This window comes from Periophthalmus magnuspinnatus, chromosome 14, assembly GCF_009829125.3.
Source record: "Periophthalmus magnuspinnatus isolate fPerMag1 chromosome 14, fPerMag1.2.pri, whole genome shotgun sequence".
NCBI lineage: Eukaryota > Metazoa > Chordata > Actinopteri > Gobiiformes > Gobiidae > Periophthalmus > Periophthalmus magnuspinnatus.
The window spans coordinates 10,842,265-10,853,501 of record NC_047139.1 but is presented as its reverse complement, the minus strand read 5'-3'; the positions used below and the strand labels follow the sequence as shown (position 1 = coordinate 10,853,501).

At 40.7% G+C, this 11,237-nt stretch overlaps 1 protein-coding gene across 1 annotated transcript in view; it reads left to right on the top strand.

Annotated features, from left to right (window-relative positions):
- Positions 1–775: 775 nt before the first annotated feature.
- klf8 (Kruppel-like factor 8) overlaps positions 776–11,237 on the top strand; it is a 38,414-nt gene continuing 27,952 nt past the window's right edge. Inside the window, exon 1 of the mRNA XM_033978394.2 lies at positions 776–1,140. Within this exon, the coding sequence (XP_033834285.2) occupies positions 1,114–1,140 (27 nt within the window). The 5' untranslated portion in view covers positions 776–1,113. The remainder of the gene's footprint in view (positions 1,141–11,237) is intronic.

Below are 11,237 nucleotides of genomic sequence, written 5' to 3'. Positions count from 1 at the left end.
GATCAGCCTATTAGCTTAATTATATCCATGGGTTGGAGAGTGGTGTAAAATAAGAACAAATCACACTTAAAGGTAAATTTTTTATCTTTTGAATGGTCAAACATCCTTAAATAGTAGCCCACCTAAAACTACAAATAAACCCATGAATTATACCATGCAGTGTACTGATTTTACCATAGCATAGTGATTTTAAACATGATCGTAGTGACAGCTGTTTTGCTATATCCAGTCACAGCACATTGTCCGAATAGCCTATTGTCAGCGGACATCTTACCTGTCCATATATTCCCTACACATCACATAGTCCTACCTATATGGGATGCTGTGACGTCATCTGACACCCTAACTGCTTCATGTTATACTGTGCAGTTGTGTACTCCTATAATGAAGATTCAAAGCGTATTTCTGCTGTACCAATCTCAAAATGCTGTGATGCTCTGCCTGCAAACCCCGTGCAGTGGATGTGCTGTACCTCGCCCCCTCCTCTCTTCTCTAGTGTCCTCAATTAGCCCGTGTCTGACGTCAGGAAGGTGACATGGGCGCTTTCTTTCCCCCGTTATTCGCAGCCCGTGAACGCACCACGACCATTAGACCTATATCAAAAACACCAACCAAAATTTGACTTTTAATGACAAACGCGCATTTGTATCATAAAACACCTAACTGTACAATGGTATGTGGCTCTTATAGCTGACCAGGCTGGCTCTCCTGCTCTGTCACGCCCCGTTTGTCGCTCTCCTCTCTGCATAGACTGCGGAGCGAGCGCCGATGGGGTGGAGACACAGGGTGGGGTCAGCGCGGGGAGAGGCGGAGGAGGAAAAGGCAGCTAGAGCCAGCCCAGCCCTGAATTCACGGCAACAACACGAAGACGAAGAGAGCTACCCACTAACTGCCTGTGTGCGCGTTTTAAGGGGCGCATTTGTCGATTTTGGTTGAAGAATCACGTGCTTGTTTTCGACGATATGAATTGATTATATTAAAATTAGGGGTTAGAGCCTATCCGCTGAATGCAAAGGTGGAAAACTAGCCCCTATTTTAAGGTACGGTGCATTTAAGCTACACCCAACGCCTGAACGACCCCCGCCTGCTACTCCACCCTTCGCCTGCACCAAGATGCACACCGAAACGCGAAGCAAGAAAGTAAGTGCATTTTTGCTACTGACATTCAAACACTGAGCATTCCTTTAACGCAAAGCCGTGCCAATTGGAATGACTTTGGAGCGTGCGTAAAGCGCGTTTTTGCACGGCATGAGTCCGGGAAACGGTGACCTCATTGCGCTGCTCACGCTTCGCTCCTTTCCACCGGAGACTGTGCCGGTGTAGAGCTGTCCCTGTACCGAGCTGCGAGAGAAAGAGAGAGGTAGAAACGGAAGGCATAAACTGCACCGCGGAGGGCACCATCTTGGCTCTTAAAGGGACAGTAGCGCCAGAAAGGAGCGCAGCGTGGTCAGAGGATCCAGACTAGGGCAGTAATGTGTTAAACTAGTTCACTTTAACGCAGTAGGGGGCTTTGTTTACAATGGGCCAGCGGGGCCGCGTTGGAGATGTTACTTAATCCAGCAACTTGTGGATTTAGGCAAAGACCTGAGGGATTTTAAGTGAAATAGTTATTCACATTTTAGTACGAGTTCATTTCTGTGGCGTAGTCTGGGGTCCTTCTCTTTTCTGTCAGTGTTTTAGGCCAAATTATTTTTCATATTTATGTGTTTGTCTTCTTTTTCAGTCAATCATGGGTCAATGTATTACCTGAAGTAGTACTTGCAGCACTTGATTTTGGAGAGACTCAAGACTCAATACTTTTCATCCTGTCATTTCAAACTAGGACTAAACCAACACTGGACCTAATCAGGCCTAAACCAGGTCTAACCACAACCTTTCAAATCCATTAGGAGGTGACTAACCAGAACTAGAAGTATTGTTGTTAAACTTTAGTTTAGGAGCAATGCACTGGTTAAGCTGATAGTGTGTAGTAGAAGTGGTAGCTCCAGTTTTTTCTAGCCTGTAGTAGGCAAATGAATGAACAAAATGTATTGTTGTCAAGTTGCATGTGTCTTGCTAAACTTGATTGGTGTCATGTTGTAAAAATACTTGATTAACCAAACGTGAGAGTATTAACACTGGGAGGACATGCATACTCCAATCAGAGAGACTGGGATTCTAACCTCCAACAAGAGGCAGGAGCCAGGCTAACCAGTCTGTCACAACACGACATTCCCATGACCTTACGATGTCATTTCTAGGTTATATTCTCTTTACAAAGCCGAACCTGGATCAGCACAGTTCGCTCATAGATTGACCAAACTGCCTGAGTTAATGATTGCACTGAAAGGCCCCTCCTTCGAACAGTCCGACTTTGTCCAAGAGGAATGCACACACCACTGTCCCTCTCCTCTCACTAACATTATTACAGGCGAGATACAGGCCTTATAACCTGTCACCGCAATGCTATCAGTACAGTATGTTTAGATTGAGAAACTGCATGTACTATGATCATTGGCCATTGATTTAGACCCGCTTATTCCACAATAATTAACTGTGTCAAAGGTGAAAGAGAAAGTTGGAGGGAAAAGGCTTAGTGTATTTAAAGGTACAGTGACTAAAATTGGAATAATTCTATATATATAGTATATTGCAACATACTCCATATTGCAATTGAATGCAAATCACAATTAGATCCTTAATTATTTAACTGTGCATTGTATAACTTCTCTGATGGAGGATACATCACTTGCTTGTCTCAGTGTAGATGTTGTTGATTTATCAGGTATGTACCACAGAATGGCATTAACTGTATGCATGGAGACAATCAGGTGACTGTATGCACTTCCATGGAGACAAGCAGGTGACGCCACTATGGTAAGTTACAGGTCAGATCTATCGGGAGGAAAACCCATTTACTACAAGAATGCATGTTTTTCATGTTCTTTTTTGAACAATGAAAGATGGAATATAAATTTAATGCCATACCGTAAAACTTGCATGAAGACAAGTGGATTCTCCAACAGAAAACTTCTATAGTACTTTATAGTCCTTTAAGAAATATAATTCACATTGCAAACCTTATGAAACCTGCTCACTGTAGACCTCTATACTACTATTTAGATTTAGCTATTCATATTTCTATTAAAATGATAATGCCCCTTGAGCTGACATAATCCTGCAAAAAAGCACAAATGGCATATACAGTCATAAAGCTGGTCAAAAAAGTCAGAATTGGATATTTTTCCTCAATAATCTAGTACTATAATAGATAATCTAATACTAATTATACTATGGAAGTATCAAAAAAATCCACAATGTTGTCTATAATAAGTATTGTTTTGAAGACATACCTGCTATAGAAATGTTGTATATTTTCTGCATATCATTATAAAGATACTCCAAAAACATGGAATCTGGAATATTTTCACTTTTGTAATTTACAAACAGGCTCGGTTTAATATAGTAAGCATTTGTGTTGTAGTCAAGTGATGATTTTCCCAATCCAAATCACAGGAAAAGTCAGTCAGGTTTTAAAGTAAGATGTGTCCATATTATTGATATGATTTTGACATGTACAGAGGAGAGGTAGTGAATATATGATACAGAGGAGGGACAGTGAATATATAAAGGAAAGAAATGGCCTGTTAGTTTTGCCTCTCAATTTATTAATAATATAAATCTTCTATCTCTTTCCTCTGTTATCCTGCCATTTTTTACCTGTACTACAATCATTTTTCATCACAACAAGCACTGTAACTCAGTTAGTTGTGCTTGCACCCTCTTACCCGAAGGTTGGCAGTTTTATCCGCGCTCCCACCAGTACCAGTTTACTCCCACCGCTGTGCGTTGGGCAAGACACACAACCCATGCATATGTGTGTGAACGGGTGTGTGGTTCCTTGACATAGCTATCGCACCTTTTCATACTAAGTACCAAAGTTTATCACACCATACTTGTTTTATTTATGTTTTAGTCTCCTGTTTAATTCGGTTTTAATAACTATATGACAAAACACTGTTCTTGCACAAAAACAACAAAGTCCACAGAGCTGCAGACTCAGTGCAGATAGCTAAAGCCTGCCTGGGACACAGTGTGATGAATGGAGCGGGTGCGTTGGGTTCACCGTGAGGTCGTTTTGGGTTGGTGATGCTCGGCTCAGGTCACTCTCAATGAGAATTAAAAACAAGGAAGAGTCCAGGATAGAACAGGCTGTGCAACTTCAGGGAAGTTCTATGGAAATTGATCAAGTGTAAGTCATTTGTATGAAAGGGCCAAAGAGGAAGGAGACAATCTTTAATTGATAGTTTGAACAAAGTTTGGTGTTGATCCAGCCATTTATTTGTATCCCATCATCTAAAATTTCCTCATACCTACAGTTGTCAATCATTCCTGGACAGATTTCTTACTGAACTGTTAAGGAAGTCTGTTGTTCCCTATTTTGGAGAATTTTGTATTTTTGAGTTTAGCTATCAATAACCTACCAATTTATCATGTGCTTGAAATGTGCAGACTGGAGCTCTCAAAATCAGCCAAATTACCCCAGTTTTCTCCCAATATGCTTGATTATCATTCAAGTAGTGACAAAGTACAAACATTACTGACTGCCCTTGTTTTATGGAGCGTAAAAGACATAGGCTTATAACTGTGGCTGGAGGAGGAGACTGATTTATTAGAGCTGGGGCCACATCAGGGAACCACTGCTGATGAACACGAGTAGGCAAAAAGGGACAATCGGTTTTCGCCAACTAACGTCACGCTGCGTGACTCACGCAGTGCAGTCAGCTCAGATATCGCATGGATATTGGAGCAGTATTATTGGTTCTATCAAAAGTTTTTTCTATGGCTTTTTGTAGATTTTACTGGGAAAAAATTATGGACTTAAGATGTTTACATGGCAAATGTTGTGATATAAGTGTGCTATACTAATTTTACAAATGTCTCACCAGGCTTTATCAGAAGTGGTCTCAGAAGTGGCTGCCTGTTCCTCTGTAGCAGTGCAGTGCTCTTCAGTTAGCATTCAAGGTTAGCATTGATTTGCTAGTAGCACTAGCATTAAGGGTTAGCATTGCTTTCCTGTTAGCATTAGCGTTAGCTGTGCTCTGTAGTTGTCTGTGAGTGTTTGCCTTGGTCTGATGCTCTGCCCCAGGCTCCTGCTCCAGCTCCTATTTTTAGAGACACAACAGAGACTTTACTCAGAGAAACAGAGAAGCATGGGAATGTGATGTGACAATTTAGGAAATATCACTGTATAAAAATCTCTCTTTACCTCGTTAACTTTTTCAAAAAATGCGCCAAAAATGAACTTGTCTTTTGTTGCAGCTAGGATATAGTGAGAATGGATCAAAAGCTACAAATCAATAGCATTTGATAAATACAGCCTAATGGTGGCACGTCTCTTTATATAATAAAAAATATGTATAAAAATAACGGGTGTGTGTTTGTGTGCGTGTGTTCGTCAAACTGCCAGCTGTATAAAATGAGTGTGAAATGTAACTCTCCAGACTGGATTGTGAGTTTGAGTTGACATAGAGGTCAGAGCTGTAGGCACCGGTCACATGAGACCAGCAGTCCTAGAACACGCCTCATTCATGGATTTAGTCCTGGTTTCAGTCTTGGTTTTGATCCATGCTTTGGACTTTGCCTGGGAGGCCGGCCTAGTCATCACTGACAGTAGCACTAGGAAAAAATATCTCAAAATACATAATAAGCTATAGAAATTTTTTTTATAGAAATTCTACTGATGCAATTTTATTAGATGTCTTTGGTTGCTTAAAGGCGCTGTACTTGATTTTCACAGTCTTAAAAACTAGTTAGTTAATTAGTTCATTTTAAATGGTTTGTATTGCTCACTTGCTTAATGCATGGGCAGCATTGTAATTATTCACCGTGAAGAGAATAATTACAATGCTGTCAATGTGTTAAGCAAGTGAGCAACACAAACAACAACACCTAGCACACAGACCTAGCCTATGTACATAAGATGTAAACAATAGCTGCAGTTAGCTCCTCCCTTCAGATAGATATAAGGCCGTGTCCACCAGCAATCTGACCAGAACTGAAGGAGCGGCTTGGACGAGCAGCAAAATGTCTTCACTCCTACAACTTTTGGTCCAGTTGACAGATTTTACTTTTGGCTTTTACTAACAACTAGCAGAGTAAAAGAACAATTCTAATCTGTTAGTTTAGATTTTTCTTTTACCATGGATCATACCTGGATGTCTGAGTTGTTACACAGACAACAACTAGCATGCTAACAGTCCACCTCCTGGTTCTCTGACGATAAAAATGCTTTATAATATGACCACTTTAACAATATAAGCTTACATTACAATAAAATCAGATTTAAATAAAATGTATTGCTGTTATATTGGAAGGTAAGGTTGCCACTTTAATGAAGCGTAGTCCATGTCGCTGACCTCTGTCCATTGCAGGGGAAAAGGTGGAAGAGGGGAGTGGCCCTAGACACGGCCCTCACTCACCATCAGCTCATGTGGAATCCTGTTACCATAGAAACGACAGCCCGCCAAAATGAAAGGCCACAATGAGAAGAAAAAAGGGGTGGGAACATGAGGGAAGGGGAGCCCGGGGGAGGGGGAGGGAGAGAGAAGACTGAAGCAGGGCTAAACCAGGACTAAACTAGGATCAGAAGCTAAACCAGGACTAAGCTGGGAGCAAATTAAGTTAACCAGGACTAGGCCAGGAGCTAAATCAGGACTAAGCTATGGCTAAACCAGAGCAAAACTAGAACTAAAACAGGACCAATTTAACCAGGGCTAGTGTTGTCTCGATTTTGGTAATAAGGAATATTGTTGGGATACCACAATGAAGATATAAAATTACTAAAAAAATGTTTTTTTTAATAGTGCTTTCTTTATCTTAGCATGAGGTCTTATTCTGATGATGCTCAAAACTGTTCAGGAAAGCTCAAATGTTGGTCGCTTATCTTATCCATCTTACCTACCTATCTTTTTTTTGCAGTATTGATACGTGCTCAAATGAATATGTAGTTTTGATATTAGTATGTGATTTTCGATACTTGACAACCCTAACCAGGACTGAGCCAGGTTTAAACTTAAATAAGACAAAACTGAACCCTGCAGTTGTTATTTATCTCTCAAGAAAACGCAGAACTGTCGTAATGGCAGGGAAATCGGACCAAACAGTGCAGGACTCGGGAAAGGTTTACAGTGTTTATTTACAGAATGTGAATTACAGTTCAAAAACGTGGGTAGATCTGGCGGGGAACAGGAGACGGGGTGCGGGTCAGGATCCAGGGGCGAAGCGGACGGCGCAGCGGAGCTGACAGTGCCGGGGCGGGGAGCTGAGCGTGAGCCGGGGTCCGGGAACGAAGAGAGCAGGGACGGAGACAGGGCCACCAGAGCCAGGACAGGGAGCAGGGTGCAGAGTGGGGTCCAGAGATGCAGAGTGCGAAGAACAGGATGAGACAATACTGTAACAGGTAGGAGAGGCAGAACAGGAACAGAACCGGGAGGGTCCAGAGAACCGGATCTGGAGGACAGCATACAAAATTCCAATGAGCAGGATACAAAAAGGCAAGACAAGCTAGAGTATTCACGTGAACACGCAGACGATCTGGCACCGTGTGTCTGGTCCTGGCTCTTCTTATCCACAGCAGGTGGTGGTGATTGTGCTGATGGGCTGCAGGTGCGCGCGGTAGATGCCAGGGGCTCAGCCCAGCTCCGGCAGGTGGGGGGAGGGAAGGAACAGGGCAGGAGAGAAAACAGGGAACAGGAACGATGCGGATCGTGACAAGAACTTGGTTTAAAAAAAATTCAAACAATATAAGACTTTCTAGGCCGACTACAACCAGTAAAGTGTCTTATTACATTAATGTATATACCCAACCAGGATATTGGCTAAACCGATAAAAGAAACCGATTAACGATCCAGTAGTTTTTGTTTCATGATTGGTATCTTATATCAGTATTGGATCAGTGCATCCTTAAAATCTACTTAACCAGAACTAGTCCATTGCTAAACCGGAACTAAACAGGGACTAAACCAGGACTAGAAGCTAAAACAAGGACTAGGCTGAGGCTAAATCATCCACTGACCAGACCTAAACCAGTACTAAACTACGACTAAGGAAGATTTAAACCACAGCAAAAGGCATATAAGGGAGAATAGTAATAAAACAGGGTTAAAGTAGGACTTAACCAGCACCATCCCTGTCCTTTGCGCTGTGCCTGTAGCTGTGTTGGACCCGGGGGAGAGTCAGGCCTCTCTTTGGGGCGTGGTTTGATAAGAGCAGAGTTTGTAGGTCGAACAGATGGGGACACACCCAAAGGCAGAGTTAGAAAGAACAGCCTCAGAGACTCCACTCTGGACTGTGGAGAGAGGGGAGAGAGACGCCTTACTTAGGCTAGTGACGAGACGGTGACGTTTATAGAGAAGGCTTCAAATATTCAGGTCCAACTTGTTGATACTCATTGGCTGAGGTGAGTAAAGTGTCCAAAATGACTCAATTAAGATTTTGAGGAAACTATGCTCAAGAATAATAACTGGGTGTAACATCTGGTTTATGACTTGGAGTTAATGCAATTGGAAGGACAAAACAATCATATCTGAAGGAGTGGTGCAAGAAAACACAAATGTTCAATTCGTATATTGTCAACATTGTCACTTAAGACATTTTTTTTTTAAGTTTTAAGTAACTTTTGTAACTGCTTTGTGTAACTGAGTACTACACATCTCTACTCATTGTTCTCAACCAGTTGTCTGTTCTGATTTAGGCCTATTGACCTATTTTGATTCTGCTTTAGTTAGAGTTGTGAAAAGAATATAATTGTCATCTAAACAGCATGTGGGGTAAAAGGTGGTATTTGGAGGAATAGGTAGGATATTTTGGTGTCTTTAAAATGGCATTGGAGTGGAAAGCATTCATTTGTTGTTTAAGTTTATTTATATTTTTTCTAACGTTAATGTTCAATATTATTATTAAAAGTACTATTTATTGTTATTGTTTTATATTTTTGGTTTAGTTCTGTGTTTAAAATGTGGCTCAGTGTGCATTTATATTTTTACTTTCAGTCTCTGCTCTGTCTGAGGAAGTTCATTTGAACATGTGGGTCACGCTGAGCTCATTGATGACAAAACCCATCACATCAGCTCTTATTTAGACTGAGTTTAGAGCTGGTTTAGTACTTCTTTCAACAGTGGTTATGTCATAGTTGGATTAGTCCTGGATTACTCCTGGGTCAGTATTGGGTCAGGATTCTAGTTCTGGGTTAGACCTGTTTTGATTTAGAATTTGCTGATTTAATCCTAGTTTAGTCCTGGTCTTAGTTAAGCCTGATTTAGTCCTATTGCTTAGTATGAGCCACATGTTTTTTTTCCTATTTTGAAGGACTTTTCGAGGTCTTTTGCCAATTCAAAACACATTGTATATAGTATGTATATTATAGAAATTTGAATTGTTAATTGCCATGGTAACAGCCATGGAGTTGGATTGTCAACCATGCCTATACTGAGATAAGCACCAATCGATACTAAAACCAGTATCAAAAGTAAATACACATTTGAACAAATATCAATACTAAAAAAGGACATGATGACAAAATTGCATAAGGTCCAATAAAGATGAACCTTTCCTGAATTAGGTAATTTTAGTCAAAGTTTATTTTATTTGTAATACTTTTATGTATGCATTCATGTACATTAATCTTGTTTTAAATTTGTTTTTGTATTTTTTGTGTTTTTTTTAGCTCTTTGTACTCTCTTTTTTTTTTTATGTCAGACCATTTTGCCAAAGCACACTCGTAGCTAATAAAACGTATTCTGATTCACAGTGGTTTTGAATTGGTCTTGGCCTATCATAGTATAATATAGACTGTATATATAAATGGACATGGCTAACCTGCTAGCCGCTGCGTTCCACATATGAAGTGAGCATGGATGCACTTCTGCTCTCAGGCTCGTTATTTTTGTCTTAGAATGTTCGTATTAACCTGCTTTACATGTTCCCATTAGTGTTAGCAACAGGTTTGATTGACAGCATTGCTAAGTTCCCGCTTCCTGCTAAACCAGCGGTGCAGGCGGGAAGTAGCGTTAGCAACATCCCCATTCCAGATTGGCTCTTGGTTGCTATGATACTCTTGGTCGTAATTCCAAATGTGGAAGTTGGCTCCAAATTCGCCCCTATAAGTGGTGATCATGTGCTTCATTTGACTGAAGCACATCAAGGTGTCACACTTCCTTAGTCCACTTCTTTATTCAGTCTATGATCTTGATCTATATCATAACTACTAAAAGGACCACATTGTATTAGATAAACTACCATTTTTGTTTTTAAAAATTGGTATAAAGTTTTAATGTTTATCCCTAGTACCGAGTTTGTTTAGAGTTTTAGTATCATGGTAACACTAGTATTTATGCTGTACAATAGTGTCTTGGTGAGCTGTGTCCCTGACTTATTAATGAAGCGCTTCTAACTACTGTGTAACACGACTCTGTGCTGGCCAGGAAACCACTGGGCCAAAATGTGAATGGATGAATTAAAAAATCTAATATTTCACTGGTTTAAAACTATATGTAACAATTATTCCCCCAGAGCACCTGTGTGTCCACAAGCAAGACACTTTGACTACCGTACCTCTCTGAATGTTAGGCCCATTGTTGCTTAGGTTTGGTCTAGCTTCTTAGATAAGAAATTTGAACAATCCCAGCTGTGTTTACTGACAGGAGAAGTCTTTGTTTCCTCCATAACTTTATAACAGCTTTACAATATATGTGTGCCTGGTTTAGTCTTTGTTTAATGCTGGACTAATACAGGAGGCGTTGCACCAGTGTGGCTAACTCGATAAGCTGCTTTTATTGTCATTTATTCAAGAAACCTGAAGCTAGGAGGTTAAAATGGCAACAATAAACAGCCTATCAATATGGTACTTGGAGTAATTCTAGACCTGGTTTAGTTCTGGTTTATCCCAGATTGAATTCTGGTCGTGTGCTGTCTCTAAAAGGCTGTGTTAGTACATTATTTTTCTGAAAATGTTTAGACCAGGCCCTTACAAGAAAAAAAAGCTTGGCGACCATAGATTTACATGACCTTTCCCATAACATTTCAGCCCATCGTCATTAAACCTGAACTTGAAAGCTCTCCGTTTTTGGGAGGGTCCAGTTCATTCCTGGCAGTCCACAGCCAAACCCCTCCCTGAAAAACACACACTCATATGATGTACTCTGTGACTTCACTCAAGACAAGACAATTTGGGCCTGTCTCTTTAATAAAAACGGGA